Here is a 25,611-nt window from a genome sequence, read left to right on the forward strand (position 1 = left end):
GCGTGTGAGGTGGGGGGCGTGGGAGGGGTGAGTGTCGCTTTGGTGGTAGAGGGATTTGAGGAAGACAGTACCTTCTGTCGAGAGAGCATTTGTGAAACACTTTCTGGAGTTTGACAAAGCAGCCCGGCTGAGTTGGTTTTTAGGGGTCAGGGAAAGGCCAATCTATTTACACACCTTTGCTAAGGAGCATGGCGGGGCAGTGATGGCGGCCGGGATTAATGAGCAGTTTTATTGCCTCGCCTGTCAGGAGGGTCATGGGATATTATTTTGATATCGGGGGGCCCCCAGAGGCAAACACATCAGGTTAAGTTATAAACAGAAGAAATGCCAAAGGAAAGGTGGCCTCACCCCTGGCCATTGAGCGTTTCCTTTTCTTCTCAGCCAGGGATGGGCCCAGGACCCTCCTCCCACCCCGGTGCTTTCAGGGGGATCCCTCTGAGGCCGCACCAAAGCCAGTTCCCAAGATAACATTGGCCGGTGGCGCCGGGCCAGGAAAATTAAACATCACGGTTGCTAACGAAAGGAAACGTCCGGGCCATCCCCCAGCCTCCGCTGCCTCTGACAGAGGGAGTGCCGGCCCACTCAGGGTGAATGATGACACAGCCCGAGTGACATGTTGAGGAAACTGCCTGAGGACTGCCTGCACCCGGCCCTGACCGGCCCGGTTGGGTCTTCCACCCCTCCGGCCTCGAGATGGGGACCAGGATTGGGACTGCGTGACTGGACGAGAGACGGAAGTGACTGCTCATCTCTTGTTTTCTTCTCCTGTCTTCTTGCCTTCTTGCCTTTTCTCTGTCAGGGCAGACTGTAGCTGTGACCAGACACAGCCGCCTGACCCTGAACGGGCAGGAGGAATTCTGCCAGATAAACACAGGCACAGATGGACAGCTCCACATGCCAGGGCCAGAGCCAGGGAACAGGGGCCATGGCGGATGTGGCTGGCCTGGCTGCACGTGGGGTGCAGGTCTGGACTTGGCCCCCGGCAGACCCGTAGCTCCCCTGGCTGGCACCGCCAGGCCTGTGTGCTGTGTGGCCACTTACCATGTATCACCCTGACCTATGAAGTCCTGTCTATGTCTTCTGCTGCACAACCCCCACGCCCACCCCCTGCAACACTGTGCTAGTGCGCACAGCTCCCTCCCGAGTCCCTGCCCATTTAGCACGCATGTCTCTGGGTCTCCCACTTGGCTGGACAGAGGCAGGGTCTCACCTGCCTTTGCCCGTTTGAGGCTCTTTTCATAGTAAGTACCCAGTAAATCCCGTTGGCCCCTAGATGGCTTTAACATACATTTCTGTTCATCTGTCCTCTAACACGTTCTGTTCATGCTGCCAGGGCTGGCCACACACGACCTGTCTGGAATAGGCAAGAAGGCCTGCCTAACTGCAGCAGAACTTGGGAGTACATACCAAAGGAGAGGCCACCTTGGAGGTTCAGAGAACATACAATGGGGAGCACTTTGTTTAGTTAGACAACTGGGCTCATGTCCCAGCTCTAGCACTGAGAGCTGTGTGACCTTGGGGAATATGCCTCACCTCTCTGTGTTGCAGTTTTCTCGTCTGTAAAATAGGGATAGTATTACCAACATCACAGGGTTGCCATCCAGCTGAATGGATGTAGAGGACTGGGATATGGGTGTGCATACACACACACACACACACACACACACAGTAGTTATTACTGTCATATTAGTCCCAGTTGGAGCTATGGTGCTGTGTTAGATCTCAGATGCAGGAGGCAGAGGAAATTGTCTGGATTATTGAGGGCAGAGCCCAGCTGCCGAGGGCAAGGGCTGCTCCTCAGGAACAGGGAGTGGGGGGTGGCTGTTGTCTATCTAGTGCCACCACCAGATTGCAGGGCTGCACAGCCCCTAGCTTACAGAATAATTTCATTTTTGGTAAATTTCACTAACTGCAACGGCTCTTTTGAATGGAGGCATGTGTGCATTTCAAGTTTTCCTTGCAGTTACACCAAGTTTTCTTTCAAGTAATGAGCTGTTTTCTTTTTCCCCCTGTAAACATGAGGCTGACATCAGAGAACAATTTTTGATCCTGGTTTTAAAAACTAACTGGGTGGTTTAGACATGATGGGAATCCCAGGCAGTTGGCTGGCTCTCTTTTCTGTTTCACTGAAAAGCATTTCTTCAATGAGCCCACATCTCAGGGGCGAGACGCACTTTGGATTAGTGAAAGTTTAGAAACATTTAGGTGATTATGGTAAATAATTCACGCAAATCCCGACAACTGCAACTTATTCTTTTGTGTGTGCTGGAGGAAGAGCCTAAGCTGGCTCCCTTTCCTGCATTTGCTTCCCAGTCCTCTTAGCGCCATCTAGTGGAGGCCCCTTGCTAAATAATAGGATTTGCTCCTGTGGTCCCTTCTTCAAAGTTGAGGAAATGCAATTCACCTAGAGGCCTTTTAACCCTCTGTTCCTTTTGTGTTTCAGTCTCCAAGTTAGAAACACCACCACGGTGGGGGTACCTGGGTGCCTCAGTTGGTTAAACGTCTCTGCTGTCAGCACAGAGCCCACTTGGGAGCCTCCGTCTTCCTCCTCTCTTTGCCCTTCTCCAGCTCGCTCGCTTTCTCTCTCTCTCTCTCAAAAATAAGCATTAAAAAAAAATACCACCATGGTTAACTGGATTTCCTTTTGTTGCTGATAAGAGTGAGCCATCAGGGGCCCTGCACTGTAGTTGTCAGCATCTCTGCATCTGAGTGTGGTGGTGACTTACTAGTCGTGTGATCACTAGGAAGTTACTTAACTTCTCCCAGCCTCAGTGTTCTCAGCTGCAAAATGCCTTTGAAAACAGGAAGTGCCCATCGAATTATCCCTGAGGCACAATGAAATTATGCCCCTGAGGGGCTCAAGACAGTGACTGGCACACAGCAAATGATCACCATCCCCAGCTAATAGCACAGTTTATTTCTCGTTATCCTGCATGCTGAGGATTCTACCTATAGACAAAATGCTCTTGGGTGAATGACTGCACCGTGTGGTTTGTCCGAGCAAACACTTTGAAGATACTACTTTTGACCTGATGACATTTTAAGATGCGTCTTGAAAAGACCACAATAAAGTTTTTCTTTCTTTTTTTTTTAATCAAATTCTAATCAAGAAGTAGGAAGTGTAGACTCAGTAGAGATCTTGGGGAAGAAAAGTAAAAGTATTAACAACACCTTACCTTTATGAGAAACTTGGAAAAAACTGTCTTTCAGGTTTGAGTTAGAAGCAGTTGCCTTTTCATTGAAAAGCATGGTTGTGTGATGGCTTGGGACTTCTATTTTGATTTCATTAGGCACAGTTGGGAAAGGAAAACTGATCCTTTATGTTCAACTCTGATATGTGTGTGCTGCATAGTTTCTCCTGGTTAAAGTCTGTTCTAGAAGCAGGCCTATTTCTTTTTAGAGAGAAACGGTCTTCTGTGCATTTTAGGCAAATGTACCTTCTGAAGCAAAGAGTGTCTGTGTTTTGCTGAATTTAGGTAACACAAGGTTTAGCCACTGTCGTCCAGCTGGGATCTCCGTAAATACAGCTGACCCTTGAACAAGATGTGTTTGGACTGCACAGGTCCATTTACGCGAGGATTTTTTTTTGATAAATGCAGTATAACACGGTGTATGTATTTTGTCTTCCTTCCGTTTTTCGTAACATTTTCTTTTCTCCAGCTCTCTTTATTGTAGCAATACAGCCTATAATGCACGTAACATACAAAATAGGTTAATCGGCTATGTTATTAGCAAGGCTTCCAGTCAACAGTAGGCTATTGGTAGGTAAGTGTTGGGGGAGTCAAAATTAGACTTGGACTTTCAACTGGGCGTGAGTTGGTGCCCCGAACCCCCACCTCGTTCAAGGGTCAGCTGTAATCTGCATCACTAAACACCCACAGCTGTGAGAAAGCATGTCAAAGCTGGGAGCACATCTCGGGGACCTTGGGAGTGGCACCTTGCCCTTGGAAAGTTTTTGGCTGCAGGGACCCTGTCCTACAGGAACAAGAGGCCCGACCCAGCTCCGGCAGAAGTCTCCAGGCTTCGCCAGCTCCATGTGGCAAGTGGCCCGGAGACACTGGGCCCGTCCATGAACCAGAGAGACTGTCAGGAGGGGGCAGACGGGAGGAGAGATCTGGGCTCAGATTCTGAAGATCTGGGCTCAAGTACCAGTCTGCCACTTACCACCCACATGGCTTTCAGTATACCTGCTTCCTCACCTGTGAAATGGGGAGAACGCCCTTGCCCGAGTGTCACAAGGATGGAAGGAGAGACTTTAAATGAGCTCCCCCTACCAGTCATTAGGGCCTGAGGATGCTCCTGTGTCCAGGCAGTGGTGGCCCTGTGGTGGCTCTGGGGGCAGCTGCTCTCGTCCCCCATCCTGTAACAGGAGAAGTCCACCTAGGGCTCAAGGGCACAGTAACTTGAAACAAGCCAGTCACCACAGCAATTTAACATTTTACTAAATCGATTCACACAAATTCCAAATCGCAAATATAATTAAGGACAACAGATTCTGTTCTGCCTTTTAAATCTTTCATTTTCAAATCCATCATTAAGACAAAAAGTAAACAAAAATGAAGTCTGCAAATTCATGATCTTTCTTCTTGAGGAAAAAAAAGGAACATTAGAGTAAAAAGAACGCCACTGGGTGTACAATAAAGCACCACGACACACGGTTACAAAACAGGCTTCCTGGATTCGGCCACACGTAGAAGACACTGCTCTCCCCGCTGTTCTGCGTCAAGCAGGATTTCATTAAAATAAACTATAAAATCTCCTAGGTTACACTAAAGTCAGACACGGTCTGGAACACAGTGCTTAACAACAGTAATGCCAACTATCAGTGCTAACGTAAAAACATTTTAGAAGGTCAAAAACAATTAAACTGGAAACCAAAACCTTATCTTCCCTAGATGAGCAAAACTGGAAATGAAAGGGTTCCGCCTCCCAACAGGCGTGAAGGGGATTTTTCTTTCTTTCTTTCAGATCGGAGGCGGGGGCGCGGCGCAGGCTGCTTCTGTACTTCAGCCTAGTTGGCGTCCAGCTTGGCCATTTCCTGTACGTAGATGCCTATACTCTCGCTGTCAAAAAGCACGAAATACACCGTTTTGATGGAAGAGGACATCGTTGACACGAAGTAACTGGAGATGGCCTTCAGAATCAGCTGAGCTGCCGTCTGCTTTGGAAAGCCATTCCTGCAGGAGAGAAGGGGGCTCAGCAACCAGGGGCCGCCGTGGCCATGGGCCTGCCGCCCTGCTGCCCTCCCTCCCGGAGGCCCCAGGGCTGGGTGCTGTGCTTCGCCTCGAGGGGCCTCAGTGCCTGCGAGGGCTGCTCACACACAGGGGAAGGGCCAAGCAACAAGCACATACACACGACTTGTGTCTCCTGCGTGGAGTCTCCCAAGGGTAGTGTGAGTTCCCACATTTCTGTTCCCGGTGTTACTGTGACTAGGACAGGGCTTGACGCCACCCCTCCCCCATGGGACAGCTGGAGGCTGGAGCTTCTACAGGAGGGGACTGTTGTTCACACACATAGGGGCGTTAAAGCCTTCATGTGGGCCTTAGACTTGACAGGTGCTGGGGCTGCTGGCCTGGAGTGCATCCCAGGACCCACCAGCTTGCTATCACCCATAGGCCAGGCCATGGGGGGCTGGGAGTGCAGGGGACGACTCCTGGCCGAGGGGGCTCTTTATCTCAAGAAATGGCATTCAAATTTCCCCGCCAGACGGCTGTGAATTCACATATTTCCACTTAAGGTAAAAGGTGGGAATTTTGGAGGTAGGGCTCAGACTCGGGCAGAATCTGAAATGAGGCCTAGAGAGACTGGAGTCTCTTGCTCTACATGTGCCTGGGGCTGTTCCTGGTCAACACCGCAGGTGCAGGACCCAGGAAAGCTGGGACAGTGGCAGGAACATAGCGGCTTGCCTAGGCTGGCAGAAAGGATGTGGGTTTTGAGCCAGTGGTCTGGATTCAGATCCCTTACTGACCCCCTGGGTACAGTTAAGGATCCTCAGGTGAGAGTCTGAGGCCAGGTTTCATGGGGATTTCTTTTTTCATTGGCAGATCTGCAGTCTTCCAGAGCCCCCAGCCTGTGGACCATTGTATCCAAAGTGCTGGGCCAGCCTGCCGGCTTAGGCCACACCCCTCCTTCAGATGGGGTGCCTGCTGCCAGGTGAGAGGTTTTCAAATGCATAAGGTGGAGGCTTTCTTAGAACATTCTGAGCCTTGCTTGCTAAGTGCCTCTGAGTTTTGAACTACCTTAGCTTATTCCTCCGGAGAGCCACACTTACTCTCCAGTTGTCAGTACTAAGCACATCTCAGGGCCACAGGGCAAAACCATTCTAGTGACTTGGTTTTCATCCAACGGGGCTTCGCCCAGCTGGAAGATGGATCCCTAGTACTTGTAGATGCTTTGGAAGTGAAGCTCATTCTTAGCAGACAGGGGGTGTCACCCGGGGCACGTTCCCAGCCTGTGCCGAGGGGCCTCTGGGCAACAGTGGGGTGTGAGGCTCGTCCTCAGCCACACGGTGCCCACAAGGCAGCCAGCCAGCACAGGACTGCCCGGGAGGAGCGGGATTCAGAGGCTGAAGGAAGAGCTGCACAAGTGTACCAGCTGCAGGAAGGGGGTGTCAGGCCCAGACTCCCCTGGAGCAGATCCTGGGTGTTCTGTCTACCAGCAGCACAGGAATGGTGCCAGCAGGTGGGGCAGGACGGAGGGTGGTGGGGACCATGCTGAATGAAAGGTTTCGCTGGAAGCGGGGAGGATGTGGGACCCACAAAGCAAGTTATTCCCCTTCCCCCCATCCACTCTCAGATCTGCAAGATCATTCTGGGAAGAAGCTGTTCTCATCACCCCTGACAGAGTTGCCCTGACCATTGTCACAGGATAGGTTGTCTGGGAAAAGGCAAGTGTTGGCAAGTATTCGAAGACATGAACTCGACTTCCCATTTTAGGGGCACGTTCCTAGGGGCACGTGTATACATGAGTGTTGTGGGAGGTCCACCTCACACCCACTGTGGGTGCCTGAGCGTGTACAGGCTGCCCTTCACCCAGCCCCAGTCCTGAGGGTAAGACCAGGGCCAGCTTTGGGGGAAGGCTATGCCGTTACGGGGTCACGGGGGTCACTGGAATAAGGGACCCTTTAAAGTGTCTCACAAAGAGCCAATATTTACTTTCCCACTGTAAACTCAGATTACGGCCTCTAACTTCATCCCTGGCGAGAAAAGCCAGTGGCCAGATCTGCAGGAGTTCCGGGAGTGCCTGGAAGCCGAGGCAGGACAGGGAGCCTGGCCCACCCTCCCGAGCAGCCTGTGTCAAGATCAGGGAGGGCTTATTCAGATGCAGGTTGCTGGGCTCTGTCCAGGGAATCGGACTGGGCAGGTCGAGGGCACACCCTTTGAGAACCACTGTTCTGCATGGAGCCAGCAAGGAGGTTTTAATCTGAGCTCACAGCTCAGCCCCAAGGTTAAGAACCTAGAAGTGAGGGAGAAAAGGTGGGGATCGAAGGCTCTAGGCCCGTAGTATCAATATCTGTCAGCCCTACTGTTAACGGAGCACGGGCTGGTCTCTTTCAAGGTTGTTGGGTGCAAGTGAATTTGATTTATTTCCAGGAGAACCTCTTATTGACAAACCCATCCCTCTGTCCTAGGCAACCACAGCGTAAAGAAAAAAATGCAGCCAAGGGACCGTAGCTGTTCTGGACCACGCAGGCCGCCAGGAAGGAGTGGGGAAGGTGATTCCTTTCTTTATGCTTTCAGGGCTCCAGAATGTTTTCTCGTGGCCATAGTGAGCGGCGCTTGTAGCAAAATGGAGCATAGCAGCAGCTGTTCTCATGGCAGTGCTTTACACACCACACCCGGAGCCCTCAAATCAGGGGCAGCTGTGTCGCTGCAGAGGCCCAGATGGCCTCCCGTCCTCAGGAGGGCCGAGCAGCAGGGCAGTTAGAGGTTCAGGCGGTGGAGCCACACAGGATTTGAGTCCAGGCCCTGCCTCTGTGTCTTGTTTGTCATCCGGGGAAATGGGGTAGGTAAGCAAGGCACCTGTTATCCCTGGGGGCTGTGAGTATTGAACAAGACAATGTGCAGAACATCCTCAATTGGTAATGGCGTCTATAGAACAGGCAGTCTGGCAGCATCTTTCTAGAGGCTCATGTGGTACAAAACTGTCTTCCTCCCGGGCCCCGTGATCGCTGTCACCACTGCACTTTCCCTGTGCCGACAATGTCGGCCTCAGGCCCCCAGAAGGCCATCGGGGTCAGCGATGACTACTGGCACGCATGGTATGGCAGGGTGACTCAGGGTCGCTGGTGCTGTGTGGGCCAGCTTCAGAGGCATCACTGGTCTGTGGGGTCTCTCTCATCTCCCGGCTTCCTGGCTGGTTGGGGTCCCTGCTGGTTGCTTCCCTGCAGCCGTCCCCGGTGGCCATCCCTGCTTGGCCAAGTCTTTGGGCCCACCTCCCCTAGCAACAGTCACTCTGTCCACCTTCTGGAGAAGACCAGATGCCCCCTCCCCCAACGCACAGTAGAGTAAGGGGAATGGGGCTTCCCTTGTAGTGTTAGATTTGGGTTTGAAGCCCAGCTGCCCTGGGGCAGGGGCCTTAACCTCTCCAAGCATTAGTCTCCTTGACGTGGGTACACGGGGTGCTGATGCCAAGAGGCAGGTGTCCCTCATATTCCCATTTAGGTCCCATGGGGCCTGCCAGGGGCCATGGTTAAGGCATGTGCCTTAAGTTACTCTGCAGGCAAGTGTCCTAGACTCCAGCCTTTTGGTCTTGAGCCAACTAAGGAGCTTCCCCTGAAGTCATTTCAGTTGTCTTCAGCCTCAGTTTCTCTAGACTAGTGAAAGGGGACCACATGAGCTGTTGCACCCTTTGGGTCAGCCTGCTCAGTGATGGCTGGGGGCTACATACTGGTTGTCTGTTCTTGCATTCTACCTGGACCACAGGGGTTCTGGGTTCACAAGGGCCATGTCCGATAAGGGATTGTCATGCCTCCAGCCCTGCTGGGCCCTCACCTTTGATGGGGCATCACTAAGTGTCTCTGTTATCAGTGAGCTCACCTGCAGGGCTGGCCACAGCAGGCACACAGGACTCTAAGCCAAGAGCTGTGTTGCACAGCCTGATCAGGGACCCTGGAAGCTCCTGTGGGGAGAGGCTATGTATCGGGGGTTGGAGGAGTCCAGGAAGATTCTTCTGGAGGAGACAGACTGGCAGCTTGCCTTTGAAGGCAGAACAGGATTAAAGGTGGATTCTAGATGGACTCTGGTTTTTGCATGGGACTGGTCCACCTGTCTAATTGTCCTGGCGGTTTGCAAGAGGGTAGGGCTGGATGTCACAAAAGATTGAGTGACTTTAGGAAAGTGTGTCCCTGTGTGGTCATTTTTTCTGGTAGGATTAGGTTTCCCTCTCACGGTGCTCCTGTGCCTTTCCATTTTCCATGTTCTATGTAGCTTTGAGCAAGTGCCTTTGTCAAGCTTGGCTGCCTGAAGGCCACTCCCTCCAGAGGCAGAGACCAGGGCAGCAGCTGAGAGCAGTGGGCTCCACTTCCAGAGGGCATGGTGGGGGGGGATGGACTGGGGAGCACAGCCCCCGTGTGGCCTGTAGCCTTCTTTCCAGATGTTCTTGTCTTAGGCTAGTAGGTAATTCTGCCCGTTCTGTTTGGTTTCTTCCTATCTCTTCTAAAGCCAATTCTCAAGGTGGAGGGAGGCTGACGGCTGGGCCCAGGGAAGTCAGGGACTTCCCCAGTGGGGTTTCTGAGCTTCCCTAAAACCTCCTCCTGTACATCACCCTCAAGCAGTGGGGCGATCCTCTGGTGGAGAGCAAATGGGGTCTGGAAGGGGCTCCATGCCTCTCATCTTGGCCAAGGACTTGCCCGAAAATTCGGGCTCTCCCCCGTCTAAGTCGTGTCACCTCAGGGGAGCGAGTTAACCCCTCTCAGCTTCCTTTTTATTTTTTCTTTTAGTGGAATTAATGACAGTGCTCACCCTGTAAGGGTGTTGTGAGATAATGCAGATCAAGGGTTTAGCACAGTACGTGGGACTCAATGAATACCCATAAATGGTAGCTTGAAAAAAAATGAACTGGACTTGAAGCTCATAAATCTACAGAGAGTTTAATCAAAGTTCCAAACTACCCATTCCCTATATCCTACCCCTCCAGAGAGGGGGTCGCCCCCTAATGTCACACAGAGCTGAGAGAGTGGGGGTATCCATGAATGTTGTGACCATAGTACCCAAGGACAGTCTCCCTGAGGTCAGGGTCTGGCCTCCGGGGGGCTACAGGGAGAGGGCATAAGGGTGGGATGGCCCTCCACATGCTGGGCCTTGGCTGAGAGAAAGTGACCCCTCTGCTCCTTGCCAACATGTTTGCATTTCTATTATTTTCATTCCAACCCGACTTTTAGGCCGGAGACACTGGATGCCACAAACAAGCTTTTTATTTCCCCTCCTAAAACCCACTGTGATTTACAGGCCGGCTCTGGTGTAATCCTAATCTTTACTCATGAAAGAGAGGGCAGCTGTTTACATGGCTCTGTGGGGCAAGGTCTGCCTGACAGATGTGGGGCCGCTGGCATTGCACATGTGCTTGCCTTTGGCATTCTGCCCTCTTAAAAGCTTTCAATGGATTGTTTTTAAAAACTTCTTACTCCATGAAAAATGTAGAGAATTACTTTTATGCTTCAATTAAAAGTTTCCCAATAGCTATATGAAAGAATATGAAATTATTACCTCCAATAAAGGCTCCTGTTGCTTCTTTCTTCGGAAGCACTTTCATCAGAGCAGATCAAAGTGCATCCGAAGCACTAATTGAGCCTCAGGACCATCTGTGAGGGAGGGCCATCCCCAAAGCCATGCTCACTGATAAGGGAGGCCACGGACAGAGAGGCTAACTCGTTTAGCAAAGGTCACACAGCAGCACTGTGCCAAAGAACAGACCGTCTACAGGATGTGGAAGAAGCAGGAAGCTGGCTACTTAAACTCTGATTCAGAAGCACTTTGTCAAAAAAAGGTTCGGAATCAACTCTGGCACCCATTACACATCTCCCTAGTTCTGGGGAAATTTCAAGCTAGGGGCGGGGCGGGGGGGGTGTGCTGACGACCTTACAATGGTGGCTTTTGTCTTTGCCACCGGCTGTGACAGCCAACTGACAGCAGCCTGACAGCAAATGGCTTTCAATGGTCCCTCTCCTTTAGCTTTTCTTTTAAGAGACCCTTAAATGGTGTTGCAAAGTGATGTTCAACATAGGCTCTTGGCAAAAGAGAACAGGATTTAAAAGCACAGACCGGAAGTGTGGACGGCACCCAAACCAACACGTGTCATCACATACCTCTGGATGTCCCTCACTTTGGCAGTGAAATGGCACTCAGCGTACAGGGTAGGGAGACTGTGGGCATGCATGAGGGTGGGGCGCTGGCATGAGCTATCACTGTCCCCTGAGGGCCCCTCTCCCCCCCCCCCCACATACTGTGGGAACAGGGCAGCTTGGGCAGACCTCCTGGTGCCATGTGATAGGAAGCCTGCCCAGGGCTAGCTCTGTCACTTGAGGTGTGGAACCCCAGTGGCAGCAGTGTTCAGAGAGGCATCATTACAAAGCCTGCCCAAGATGGCACTCGCAAACTCTACTCTTTGCTCCTCGTGGGTTCGGAGGGGAAGTGCTTTGAAAAGAGGTGCTTTCTCTAAACATGAGGAAGGGGGTTGAGGATGGTCACCCTGTGCGGCCTGAAGTGTCAAAGGAAGCCGGTATATGGCCGCCACACAGCCCTGCCTGGGCACCGGGAGGGTCCGATGGCAGAGACCCAAGTGGGCGCACAGTCTGGATCGGATGCCCCAGGTGCAACCACGGCCAATACATAGCCCTGGGTTATGGCCCTCTTGGGCCCAAGATGTCCACAGCTGCAGCCTCTGGTGCCAAATCCAGAGTGTGAGGCATGAGGCACAGACCGGGACAGGGAGGGCCCCATGATGTGATGGGAAGTGGGACACCACCCCTGTATCATGGCACGGAGTTCCCAAAGCACTCTCCCTTCTCAGAGCTCTAATTTCTTTTAATGCACACCCAGAATTACTGGGGGCTACTTCAGCGCTGGAAGCCAGAGCAGACCCAGCCCTATGTCACTGTCACAGAAGTGTCCACCTTGCACGAGCCAGACAGCAGGATACATGGAGACAGAGCTGGCAGGTTGGGGGGGGGGGGGGGGGGGCGGCGGCGAGTGAAGGATGCCAGAGATACAAAGGTAAGGGGCAGAGGCATGCTGTGGCTGGGAAGGTGCTCCTGGAAAGAAGGTCCTGGCTTTCACACCTCCCCTGTCCTCTCCACTTCCCTCATATCTGAGTCTTCGTGTCCTGCCAGGTTCACTCTCTAAACCGCCATCTCTGATGGTCCCACTACACCCTGAAGTCACTTTCTATGCTGACATCTGCTGTCACAAAGGAAATTTGATATGTTCCTCAGTCTTCCTGTCTCACTCCGTCTCTTCAATTGCTGTTCACCATTGCTTAATGTTTGTATTCTTTCCCCTCCTGTGCTTTGGGTCTTCTCGACTAAAGCAGATGGCTCGAAAACAGCCTTAGCTGACCGTGCACAAGTCAGAGCTCCACGATTATGGGCTAAGTATGCAGCTAAGTATAATGACCTCACAAGCCACGATGTGCCCTTACCTGCCGCTGCCAATGGACGGGAACGCGATGGACTTGAGCTTTTTATCGTCTGCCAGGGCCAGACAGTTCTTCACCGTCTTTTCCAGAAGTTCCTCACACTTGTCTGCACCCCAGACCGGACTGTTACAGTGGATCACAAACTTGGCAGGCAGGCCGTGACCTGCGCTGACAGCAGCTGGAGGAGACAAGACAGGAACAGTGAGTTCTGTCCCTCACACACCCAACACAGCGCCCTCCAGCTGCAGCGCGCCCCCAGGCTCCCCTGTGGCCTGCATCCAGGGAGCGCTGCAGCTGCCTGCCATCTTGTGCTTCTGATGTCCCCCTAGAAACTGCTCACCAGCGAGTCTTCTCGGGAAACACCAGGCCAAGAGCCACCCTTGGAAAGCTGGCATTGAGATGCACCACCACTAAGAATTCTAGCCAAGATTACAGCCAGCCCTCTCTGTACATCCTCCCAGAGGCGGACCCTGAACCTCCTAACTTGACTGTGTCAGAATGTTTGCAGCCTCAAATTCGCCTCTGGGGATCTCTAAGCCCCCTTCCTCCTGTGAACTCCTGTACACATAATTATGATGTGTCTATAAATCTCCCCGGCAGAGTTCAGGATAAACCTATTAGGAAAGCAACTCCATTTAATGAGCCACTAAGCAACATGACTGGCAGCTCTGGTGCCCTCTTCTCCTCCTGAACTGATCTTCGTTTTTGACAGAATTAAATTGTTCTTTCATGCTGGAACTGGTTTCTGTTCCGGGGAGAGCTGCCTTTTCCCCACTACACATCTCTACACCCCACCCAGCTCCCTCCCTCAGGCTTTGCCTTCTCATCAGAACTAAAGGCACTGGCTTCGGGCGTGCTATCCCTTAGGAAGTGTTCCAAGTCAGCGCCGGGTCTCCCAGAGCATGTTCTGGGACTCCTGTTCCCAAAGGTGCAATGCACAGGTGGTGGTTCTGGGTACTGGGTTTGCTGAGTGCCTCCTGCGTCATTTCTGTACAGGAACACACTGAGGCCCCACATCGCTGCTATGGTCTGATTGTTGCCTGAGCCCACTTGGGGTGACCGTCCTCGTGGGTAGGACTGTCAGGTCTGCTGTGGCACTAGTAGGTACTGGGGAAGAGTGATCAGTAGGTAGTGCCTCATGGTGCAGAGAAACAGCTCTGAACTAAGAGGTCTCAGTTTGACTCTTGACTCTGGGCTCAAGTGCTGACCTATAGCAACATGAGATGTGGGGGGTTTACGCACTGGTCTGTCCTCGGGAGAAGTCACTGCTGAACGATGCTTGGGAAAAGACTGGAAAGAAACATCAGTAACTGTGATCATCATCCGTTAGTGGAGCCAGGGCTAAGGTTTTACACCACCTTTAAAACTTTTTCTAAAATTGATCTTAATATCAAGGACAAAATGAGTTATTCAAACAGGCAACCATATCCTCAGCCATGCTAAATGTAATGGGTTTGCATCAGCGGTGGCCCAGGTGTCACCTGCTGAGTTTGGGGTATGGAAGCACGAGGCTGACCTCTCATCACATCTCCATCTGAGGACCACCCATGGGAAGCACCTTCAGGGTGGCACAGAGAGGTTCTGGGAAGGGATTGAAGAAAGGTCAGGAGCCCCTGGCTGGGTAGTTAATACTACATCAGTTCTCCCTTGTTCAGTATGGGACTTTGGTGGAAATACCTGTAAGGACTTGGAAATGTACCCTACCTGATACCACACTCATTGCAAGCAAAAGAAAATGGGCAAGGGAGAGGTCCAAGGCAAAGCGAACGCTACCCTCTTATCCACACCCGGCTCCGTGCCTAGCCCAGGATGACTGGTGAAAGAGGGTCACTGGTGTACCCTCCGAAAGAGGGCTTGTGTAGAAGTCACACAGTAACCGGTGACACCTGTATTCAATTAAGAGTCATTTTTAAAGCAGCAGTAGGATTTGCAAGACAGCTTGGTCACTGGGGACCATCCAGTATGAGGAGGAACCAGAGCCCAAAGGAAGGGAATGGCTTGTCCTCACATCACTGGTGGAGTGAACCGGGCCTCACCCCACTGTTTGGACCCCTAGGTCCTCAGGAGGCCCTCTGTCCTTCACCTCCTACGGACCACCTCCAATTCCAAAATCCAGGCCAGTAGCAGGAAGAAGGCTCTGCCACTAGCTCTTAGCAATCATCCTCCACACATCCGGTTCCAAGTTATTTTCTTACCCTTGGTATCAGGAAAGGTGTGACTGGCAAAGGAAAAATGTCTATTTCTATTTTGCCCATTAAACACACAGATGGCTGAATGAAAATGATTAATTTGCACTTCTCGCCAGCACTTTTGCAGATGGCTCAGTATCACTGCCTACAATTCTCAGCTCTCAGCTTTGCCAAACTCGAATGCTGTAATTCCTTAAAATCAGAGTCTAGACACCAAACATTTAAAAGCTATTTTGAGCACTAAAGAAAAAAACTGGAAAGGTAGTTTTCACAACCCTTACACTCCCCCCGACAATTTGCATGTGTTTTAAGTCCAAATTTGTAAGGCTAACCGGCTCGGAGACAGGTTTGCGTGGACACGCACTCCTGAGTTCCAAGATGCCTCATAATCAGGCTTTCCTAATGCTGCACGGGCCACGCCCAAATAAGCAAGGCGCTGCCCCAGCTCACCTCCAGCTACTTCCAAGGGCCCGTTCTTTTTTCGGAGTTCCAGAACAGCTTCCACAAACTCCTTGCCACCTTTCTTCTCCAGCGTGTTTCCTAGACAAGGACAGGGTGAGGTCAGACTGTCATTCTTGCATCGCAGGGCACACACAGACACTTAGCATGTCAGGTGATTACATACTTCAAATGATCTGACCAGCTAAATTTCCATACAGCTGCAAAACAGGAAACTAAGACTTGGTTAAGTCATGAAAGTGAAATTTAGAAAAGATTCACCACTCGGCCAATTACCACTGAGCTGGCTTTGCTATCCGACATTTGGGGGTGACTCAGGGTAATCTTGGATATGCCAGAGATACGAGGGACATGGGACACGCCTGTTCCCTGCAAGCGTGCCTGTCCTGCATTTCTCGCCATGAGAAATCAGATGGTGTTGGCTTCTGAGGCTCATGCCCCCCGCCCCTAGATTTTCTTCTGAGGAGAACCCCCAAATATGAAGGCTTTAGGGGAAGCATACCAAGTTCCCATCAGGGAGCCAGCTCTCCCCTTGGCAGTGTGCCCAGAAGAAAGCATTCAGATTTGGTCACCTCTGGACCACCGTTATGACCATACTTCTTTCCTATTTTGCAGCTCTGGTGTCAAAGGTGAATACAAAAAAAAAAAAAAAAAAAAAGGAAAGGAAAGAAAAAAGATTAAAAAAAAAAATGGCCTCAGACAGTATTTCCTTCATCACACTAATGACTCAGAATCACTTTAGGTAAAGGAAGGCAACATCAGAAGCAGAGCTTAAAGGGGAGCTTGTACTACGTGAAAGTTTGTAAAAGAAGATGACTGTTCACCAGATTTTCAAGGTTAAACCCAGCGGAGGTAGGCAGCACCTTTTCTGGAATTCGGGTTCTTGCTAAGTACCCAATTCCTGCCAGGAAAACCGGGTTCCCACACAAGGTTACCAACACCTGTGAGGCCTGTTGGTTAAATGCCTCGTGTGGCACAACAGGCGGCACTGAAAACGTGTGACAACATCGTCCTTTAAAGTTTGGCCAGAATGGGGTCTCTCTTCCTTAAGCTCTGATTCATCAGTTTTGCACATTTTAAAGTACTTTTCCTCACAAGAGGATAAAATACTCCCCTTAAGATTCACCATTTGTCTTGGAAAATTCGGAGATGCACTCGGCACACTGTAGTAGGTGTCAGGGCGCATCAGAGTGCACCAGCCCAAATTCTCTTTGGATTCACCCTGTCGAGACTAGGTCTTTTTCTCTTAGAAAAACCTGCCTCACTGGTGTGCTTGTTCTGCAGGAGTGAACTAACCCCAAGAAGTATCTGGAAGGAAGAGCACATCATCTGGGCACTGTCACAAAAGAGACGGCACCGGGGCTGATGGCAGGCACTGGCCCGCACGCCGGCCCACTGCAGGAAGTCTGGGGTTGTGTGCATGAACGTGACCGGCAGGCCGGCACCCCCAGGGAGCTCTAGGATGGCGAAGAGCAGGCCCTGCTTTTAAAGAGCAATTAGCACGGGATGCTTGGGGTAGGATCCAGCATCCCTTATTAGCCCAGACTGCCCTCACGCCTCCGCCTGTCTTGGAAAGCAGTCACAGACACTTAAAATAGCAGAGGTGTCAGGAGGGAAAACACATCCACTCCAGAGACTTCTAACTGCTGTGACAGCCACTGTCTGTTTCTGACAAAGACCAGAGTCACAAACGGTGGCCGGACAGGCATGAGGGAGCAGGGTCAGACCTCACAGCCACCTCCACCCGGCAGGAAGGGGAGACTCTGAGGATACAACCCAGAGGAGTGAGGCCCAATTACGGGTTCACTCAAAATATCATGCAGCCGAGAAAAACGCCTCTGAATTCTCAATCTGCTGGGTCCCAAACACTGCTGCCCGCCACACCTGGTCGGGCCTTCCCTCCTGACCCATTCTCAAGTTTGCAGGAGGGAAACAAATACGCTCTACGTGCAACTATTTTAGGTGTGCATCCTCTACCCCATATGCTCTTCGGGGAGAACTGAGAAATTTGGGAGGCAAAATAAGATCAGCACTGGAGGAATACTACCAGCTCCTCTCTAAAGCAAAAACGATTAAGAAAATGGGCTTATTTGGAATTAAAGGTGTTTGATCTTAGGAAGAGTGTTTACTTTAAAATTTTTTTACTTATAATTAAATCTCGCTTTAATTAGAAGTGAAATTTGCAAGTTAAAATACACTCAATGCATTTCCCAAACTTAAAAATTGAACCCTAGGTTGCAGGCAATCACCCGGTCAGGACTGGACTCCTACACACACATATGTACGCACATGTTCATGTAGACACACGTGTACTTTGTAACAAGAAACAGGCCCATTTCGACTGTATTGTCAACACTAGTAATGTAAGACTCTTGTTTTTTAGGCTTCACTTCAGGGTTAATCATAAAGCAATTGGCTTCTTTGCCCCCAAGCATAAACACGTGTTACTCCCATGAGAACAAGAACATTATTTCATGCTTAGAAAGCAGGCATAAGTATTGGTGTTCAAAACAGCCTAAGCGAAAATTTAGGCTTGGGCATATGTCAGGCTAAGCCTGTGGTCTATTTCACTGTTAGAAAGAACTGTGATGGGTAAGAGTTAATCACGGGGCTAAGCATTCCTGCACTGGCATTCCTTCTTCCAGCAGTCTTGGGTCTCAGGAATTCACACCCAATGGGAGAAATAGAGTGATCGTGTCCTAGCTTCTTCTTTTCCCCTCTCACACATCAAAGTGGGAGCTGGAACCAATTGAGGCCATGCATGAATCTGGTTTGTCATTGTTTTGGCATTGTAAAAGATAGGTGGGTTCAGTACTAGTCTGGACTGGTTCACTGAGAAAAGGCACTGAAGTGGGCTTTGGAAGACCTGGGTTCTGGCACAGTCATTTAGGGTTCCGGCCGGCCAGTGAAGCCATCCGGACCTGTGGAGGTTCTTTTCCAGCCGTGACAGTGTCCGTGAGTGATGGGCCCCCTGACCTCGGGCAAGCTCATGGACCCAGGGTACTTAGAAGTCACTGAGGCTCAGCATGCCTCCTCTGTGCACCTCAGTTGGGGGAGGGCAAGCACATCACAGGGGAAAGGATTAGCACCAGTTCTGATCACGGTTTAGGAAGGACTAGGTTCTTTCCCTGCTATCCCCCGGCTGGTTCCTAACTCCATCTGAAAGCCTCCAACTCTATGTCCCAGCACAACTAATCCTGCTGAACGTACCCCTTCCACAGCCACAGCAAAGAAAGTCAGCTTTCTCTTCTCCTCGGGCCTGGGGGAGACCCCTTTGCGCCCGAAGGGTGCTAATTTCCATTTTACCCAAAGTCCTGGATGGCAGGATGAACCCAGGCCTCAGTCACTCCTGGTGGAAAGATAAGCCCTTAGCTGTTCTGTTTATTTCCCTCCCATCAAGTGTTCATTTGGTCAAGAAATAAAGAGAAAGAATATCTTTCTCTTAAGCTGTCTGACTTAGGAGCTCTTAAACTCCTCCAAAATCTTGTGAAAGTGGAGTTTATTTTAATTGCCTACAGCCTGATTTCATTTTGGCCTGGACGACTTGGCGAATCCCAACTTCCCGTCCAGTGTGTCTTTTCCATCCACGTCCGAGATCCAAAATGCCCAGGAGAGCAATCAGCCCAAATCCCGGTGGCTAGGGCGGGCTGTGAACAGCGGGCTTTGCTCGTGACACTAAACAGAGCTGGACAGCCTCGCATTGCTAAGCTGTTGGACTTCCACTGTCTGGGACGCTCATGAAAATCCCCATAGCTTCAGCCTTCAACATGACTTCACTTCTGCCCGTAGCAAGGGCACCGCTTTAGAAAGTGGTGTTCAAATATACACCTAGGGCACCACTCTCAGGACTAGCACATCGATGGTAAAAATCATTAGATACACGTGAGAGTAAGGCTATACGGTAAGCACCAATCAGGAGGCAGACACAAAACAAGGTGCTTTGCTTAAGTTATCCTAACTCTCACTATTATCACTCTTTCGATAGGACAGAGAAACCGAGGCACTGGGGTGTTAAGTAACTGGCCCAGCTCTCATGACCTACAGATAGCAAGGTTGGGATTTGGGCTCCTTCTACCTAGCTCCAAAGCGGTGCCTTTTTGCCATCCATCCGGATGCCCCCTCATCACGTAAGCAGCACAGCATACTCTTAGAGCAGGGCACTACCTGACTTTCATGTAGCAGGCCAGCGGCCCCAGGACTTGGCACCCAGCCTTCCCTCTCTCTCCCTCACCCCACCCTCAGATGTTGAGCGCCAGAAGCCAAATGACTATGGGTGTCAGCTGCCAGGGAACAGGAAGGAGCTTTCTGGGTCTAGCAGAGTTTCTCAAGTGGTCTAGGCACCCCACATCAGAATGAGGTGACTTTCATGCAATAAAGGTCTGAGAACCTCAGTGTGGGAGAGTGTTCTCAAAATGCCCGAGTGCACCTGAGGCCTTGAGGCCATCTTCAGGAAAGCGTGCTTCCAATGCCAAAGTGGGGGGAGCGGTGCTGACACCTGTGCCTAGGTATTGCTATGTGTCTGGTCCACAGCGGTCACATCAGTGGTCTTGGAGGCCACTCGGCCGACCTGGCTGCATCCCCTTCACAGCTGAAATCACGGGTGAACCCAGTCTCCAACAAAGCTGTGCCTCGTGAAGCAAATGCAGAAATGATGCTGCCGAACCAGTTTCCAAACCAGAAGCGCGCCCATCTGTGAGCTGCATGACACACCCTGGCTGCCAACTAGCTGTACCTCTCGTGTCTGCAGCCCGGGGACTGGAGACCTTAGCAAGGTCGACCTTGGGGAGGCCGGGGACAGCTGGAAGTGTGAAATGAATGCAGCCCTGCATAGCTGTCAAAGGATCAAGCTGTCTGCGGCGGCCGACTGACCATGCACACACACACTCGGCAGCACCCGGCTAGGCATTACCTACTTCACCACCGGTGTAGAAGTCAGTGTTTGTCGGGTGAACGACAGCATCACTGTCGATCGAGGCAATGTCAGCCTGTACAACTTGCAACTATAACAGGTAAACAAATGTATATCAACTGTGTTGGACCGAGACCCACGCACAGGCACATTTACTAATGCCCCAATGGCGGGGCTGGCCTACCTGGTCGATTCCAACATGTGAGCCCAAGGGGCAATCAGTCCACGAAGTGTGCGCACATGTGGATGGGGGTGAGGAGGAGGAGGAGGAAGAGGAGGAGGAGGAGGAGGAGGAATATCAAATGTGACATGTTTAAATTAAACATTTGAATGACATGTCCAAAAAAAGAGAAACACACACATGAGATCATTTCCAAAGATTAAAAGAAATAACAAAACAACGAATGCCCCGTTTCACTTCGCAAAAGCCTATAAAACTGGCACCCCACTGAGAAGGCTACTAAAACATGGCATCTGTTTTAAAAAAAATGTGGACTATCAGGCCAACCACAACAACGAGTTTCTCCATTTTGTTGGCAGCCGTCAACGTTCAGAGCTGGAGTTTTGGTCTTATGACATTCAACGTTTGGTCTGCCTTCAAGGGACAGCTCTTGAAAACCAAGAAAACAGTATGTGTGCATAGAGAACTGCCTTTATTTTTTCCCGCTCAATGTGTACAAATGTTTTTCCAGGTCTACCATTTACTCTAGTCACTCTTTATTTTCATGTATTTTACACATAAAACATACTTTGGATAGATAGGATCCCTGCTTTTTCTAGCCTGTGGCCTTTTTTTTTTTTTTTAAAGAAAATATCCATACGAAGAGAGTATGTGGTCGGAAAACAAGGCCGGGCAGGGCATTCTTGAGTCCCAGTTCCTATGTTTCCGGCCCACTGTTACACCCAATTGGTGTGGGTCGGGCCTGGGCTCTGGAATGAGCATCTGTGCCAGTAAACGAATCTGCCACCTTACAAAGGTAGCCAAAGGTCGGGGGTAAAGGTTTATAAAACAAACCTGGGTCGGCATCAGGCCTGAAGCTACCTTGGTGGGCCTCTGCTAGTCTGCTGCCCCTGTCAAGGCTCAAGGCTGAGAGGTCAGGAGCCTTCACTGAGCCCCTGAGCTGACAGTTCTCCAGGCAAAGATCAAGCCACAGAATGGGATACTGAGGGATCCCTCTCAGCTTGCCCCCAACCAGGGAGACACCGTGGCTCTGAGGCAGAGTTGTCCTCTGTAGGAGCTCACCCAGAAAGAGATGTTGCCCTTCTGTTTAATATCATCCCGTAATCAAATAATTCATGAAGCTGGCATGCAGTCATATACTGTTTTCAGTTGTAGAAAAAATTGAGGAAGTGACAGTAAGTGGTAAATTTAGGGGAAACCAATTTACTGGTGGATTAAAGACAACTTAATGATATACTGATGCAGTTTAATTTTCTCCCTTTTCAAGTGCTTTTAAGCTTTGTCATTTCTAATTAGGGATTAAATGGAGAAACTATCATTTTGTAGTAACCTGAGATTTTTCAGTTCTAAAAAAAAACAAACACATTTTTAAAAAATCCCTCCCAAGTAACCAGCAGTCAGTATGATCATTATGGAAGAGAATTTAGATAGCAATACATTTACAATCAAGGGGAAAATAGCCAATTGCACTCAATGAAACATTATCGGATCATTTCCATTTGAAATGGCTTGGAGTGAGTAAACATTGAGGATTTCCTTCCAATGTTCAACTGGGATTTGGGAATTTGGCTTGACCATCTGAAGTTTGAGACAATGAAGAGCCTAAATTCTGGGTTCCATAACTTTTCATCTGACAGCTGGCGGTGCCAAACCCCATCCCCAATTACCTAGGTCATCTTTAAGGTCAATGTCAGCATTGGTAGGATTGATTATGGCCTCCACCTCAAAGCCGGCTAAATTACTGATTTCACTGTGAATAAGGTTCAGCTGAAAAGAAAAGCATGAGGTGGGAAATAACAGGACAGCCGGGAAGTCACAGAGAAGTGAGCCTTGGGATACAGATGAAGGGCAGTGCACACTCCAGGGGCACTGGGCGCACGGGGTGGGGGTGGGGAGGCGGGACAGGGAGTCGCTGGCTAAAATGAATCCAGTTCAAACAAGGCTCCAGGGCTGCTCGGGATGCTGAAAGGAAGCAAGCTAGGCTGAGGCTCCAGAACCTGCTGGGTGATGCTTGGGGCCAAAGGGAGGCATAAGCCATGTGGACTGGTGGATCCACTTCCCTTTGAAGGAACAAAGTACAGCAGCTATCAGGACCCAGCATCGGGGTACTCATTGCCGAGGTGGGAACGGTGTATGTGACCTCTTCTTTGAGCCCCGGGATGGTACAGAAGTCCCAGCTGGTGTGGGAAAGCCCTAGTAGCTCTGCCATTCTCCTCTAACTGGCCATGGGTCTTTAAAGTTGTCCCCATCACCCTGACTACTGGCTGGCTGGCTCCCCTGCCCTGCTCGGAGGTAGCAAGGAGCAAGATGGTCTGTTGCTTAGAAACCTCTAATCCTGAAGTTCTGGTGAAAGCCAGGAAGAGAACCAGCAGTTCTCTGGCAAGACCATGTGTCTCTTAAAATGTTTCACCTTGTGGAGGCCCACTGGGTCGAGGATTTTCCTCGAGTTTCATGAGCATGGAAACCAACTGGCTCTCTTTGAAGAGCCAATGAATGTCCTCCCTTCCCACAGGTATTCCATTGCTATAGCAAGCATCAAGATGAGAGAAGCCCTGAGTTCTAGATTCGCCTGTCAGAAAGACAAGTGGAATTAGCTGGCCCAGGACTACTGTCCTGGGTCCTACCCTTTCCCCTCCTGTTCTTAGGTCCAAGTGCCTGCAGCAAAGTGCTAGCTCACTCTCTAAGACGCTTATCCTTCAGTGACATGAATTCCTAACAGCTGCAGCCAAGAGCAATGCCTAAGCAGCCCTCAGAGGAGCTGGTGCCTGGGACCCACTGTGATCCATGCTGGAAGAGCTGCCCGCAGCCGCAGGGCCCAGCAGGACAGGAGCCTTTGTCCAGGCACGCACTTGGAGGACAGGGCCGTGTGCAGCCACTTGGCAGGGAGGCTCTTGGCAACTAAGCTCCAATGCACTGAATTTCTGAGGCCAAGTGTTTTGTTGAAAACAAAACCCAACAAAAAACCTGACACCCTATAAGCACCAGAAATATAAACCCGCATTTCTGATTCCCAGAAGTAGACAGGAGATTCTCAAAAAAGACCTGCTGAAACTAAGTCATTCTTTGTGAGAAAGCACTTCTGGAAAGAAATCTGGTCATACGACTGGGGAAAGGCTCAGCAGGGTCCCATTTCTAGTTAGGGCTGGAAGGTGGAAGAGGAACAAGTTTTCTGCACCGGGACTTCCTGGGATATGGTTCCCAGCACTGCAGGTGGTTCAGGGGCCACCAACATCCCCGAACCTGGAAGAAGCCCACGGGGGGGGGGGGGGGGGGGGTGACCTCACACAGCAGAGCACTCAGCACTGCAGGACAGAGGCATACAAGAGACCAGTACCAGGGTGAGGGTGCTAACTGCTGTGCTGAGGGAGAAGGGGTGTGCATGGGCAAGACTAGGGGGGCTCGAGGAAGGCAAGTGAGGAGTCGGGATTCAGGACAAGGGGAAGGGTTTGATTATCATATAAGTATTGCATCTCACTTCAAGCAAACAGTGTTTATAGCAACTCAAATTAAGTGAATCTTCCCTGCTCTTCCTCCTAAAACAAACACCCCAAGACCCTATACTGTAAAGTAGTAGCAGGTTGTTGAGGGAGGAAGGGAAAGGAGAAAACCGGGAAAGCAACACTTTACTTGGTGTGGTATAGATAAGTACACTTTTAGGATACCTAGGAATTTCCTTTCTTGTTGTTTTAAAAAAAAGACATGTTCAGATCCCTAAAATTCACGCTATTTTTTTTCCAATGGTGTAGATGCTTCTGAACTTATACTTGGAGATGCCTCATTGGAAAATCAGCTGTTTTCCACGGGCTTTGATTTGGCTAGCAGAGAAGACCCCAGAACATGGTCTCTGACTCTGCCTGGGGAGAAGCCCCCTTTTGCCTGTGGGATGGGCTCTCTGGACAAACTGTGTGTGGGGGGTGGGTTCCGGGGGCTTCATGGCAGTACTGAAGCGAGGGAATGGTCGCAGACAGTGCAAATTCCTCGGAGAACTCCCTATTCACTCTCTGCACCTTCCTTTCTGACAGAGGCAGCCTGCTTTCTGAAGCACCGCACCGAGCCGCGGCCCCTGCAACAGAGAATTCCCAGCCAACCAAGTACTCTCACTCTCCCTCACATCTGAGTCTTGCTTTTCCGACTATATTCCGCTGTGTACCAGGCTTAGTACAAGTCCTCAGGGTGAGGGGCTGAGCCGCAGAACCATTCTGCTATTAAATATATAGAGGTACTTTAAAAAACCACCTCTGGACTATATAGCATGTGTTTGGGGTGGGGGGAGCCTTGTGTGTGTCTGGGAGAGACATGGGTGCGAGGGGAGAGGCCACATGGCTAGAGGCACCTTGGAAAGACACCTGGGTAACCAGATTGGCTTGGGCGGGCAGGCAGTAGACAGAAGCCAACAGTGAAATGATCAAGAACAAAGGCCAAAGCTCCCCTGAACAGGAGGAGAAAGCCCATGAGCATGGGATACAAACAGGCCACGTGTGCAAATGTCTTGCAAGGATCCTGTTGTCCAGTGGGTACATACAAATAGGCCTGGTGGGGCCAGGAAAGATGGCCAGTCCTGCCAAGTCCCAACCCCCTTCCCCCAGGAGCCACATGGCTCTATGAAGCACAGGGCAGAGCAGGGGGACCTGTGGGCTGGGAAATAAGATTTCTGGGTAACTGCGAAAATTCTCGTATTTAGTTTGATTCTCTGGGAGGTGGGACTAATGATTTCGAAATTTGAATAAGGTCTCTACTTCTTTGTCTTATCATTGGGAATGATGGGAAAATAAGTTTTGGGGGCACCTGGGTGGCTCAGTCAGAGCCTCAGACTTTGGCTCAGGTCATGATCTTGCAGTTCATGAGTTTGAGCGCCATGTTGAGCTCTGTGCTGACACCACAGAGTCTATAGCCTGCTTCAGATTCTGTGTCTCCTTCTTTCTCTGCCCCTTCCCTGCTCATGCTGTCTCTCTCTCTCAAAAATAAACATTAAAAAAATACATAAATAAAAGTCTTAAAAAAACAAAAAAAAAAAAAAGGAAAAATAAGTTCTGAATGACAGCACAGGGAGTTTAAAACATATGAAGATTGCTGGCCACCGTAGAGAGTGACGAAAGGGCACTGCCAGTTAGAGAGCAGAAGGGGGTCCTACTTGGCTGTGGAGGTAGAAGAAGGGGACCTAGCTAAGTGTCCCATGAGACCCTTCCACCTCTGGGCCCTGACTACCCTAATCTCAGCTGGGTTTACCACATCCGGTCTCT

General features: G+C 50.5%; 1 protein-coding gene and 1 long non-coding RNA gene across 19 annotated transcripts in view; one reads left to right on the forward strand and one right to left on the reverse strand.

The window, feature by feature from the left end:
• Positions 1-13,365, forward strand: part of LOC125176536 (uncharacterized) — a 306,435-nt gene extending 293,070 nt beyond the window's left edge. For 13 of the 15 annotated variants that reach the window (XR_007156306.1, XR_007156309.1, XR_007156299.1 and 10 more), the window contains 3 exons: positions 4,969-5,392; positions 6,045-6,153; positions 7,631-13,365. This is a non-coding gene — a long non-coding RNA (uncharacterized LOC125176536). The remainder of the gene's footprint in view (positions 1-4,968; positions 5,393-6,044; positions 6,154-7,630) is intronic. The other 2 variants (XR_007156318.1, XR_007156308.1) reach the window with 2 other exon arrangements.
• The window catches only part of LOC125176516 (core histone macro-H2A.1), a 79,045-nt gene continuing 57,859 nt past the window's right edge, over positions 4,426-25,611 (reverse strand). For 2 of the 4 annotated variants that reach the window (XM_047878104.1, XM_047878113.1), the window contains exons 6-9: positions 20,191-20,281; positions 15,273-15,362; positions 12,637-12,811; positions 4,426-5,177 (exon numbers count right to left, since the gene is read on the reverse strand). In XM_047878104.1, the coding sequence (XP_047734060.1) occupies positions 5,012-5,177; positions 12,637-12,811; positions 15,273-15,362; positions 20,191-20,281 (522 nt within the window). In that variant the 3' untranslated portion in view covers positions 4,426-5,011. Of the gene's footprint in view, positions 5,178-12,636; positions 12,812-15,272; positions 15,363-20,190; positions 20,282-22,038; positions 22,139-25,611 lie in introns of all 4 variants that reach the window. The other 2 variants (XM_047878087.1, XM_047878095.1) reach the window with 1 other exon arrangement.

This window comes from Prionailurus viverrinus, chromosome A1, assembly GCF_022837055.1.
Source record: "Prionailurus viverrinus isolate Anna chromosome A1, UM_Priviv_1.0, whole genome shotgun sequence".
In the NCBI taxonomy this organism is placed as follows: Eukaryota; Metazoa; Chordata; class Mammalia; order Carnivora; family Felidae; genus Prionailurus; species Prionailurus viverrinus.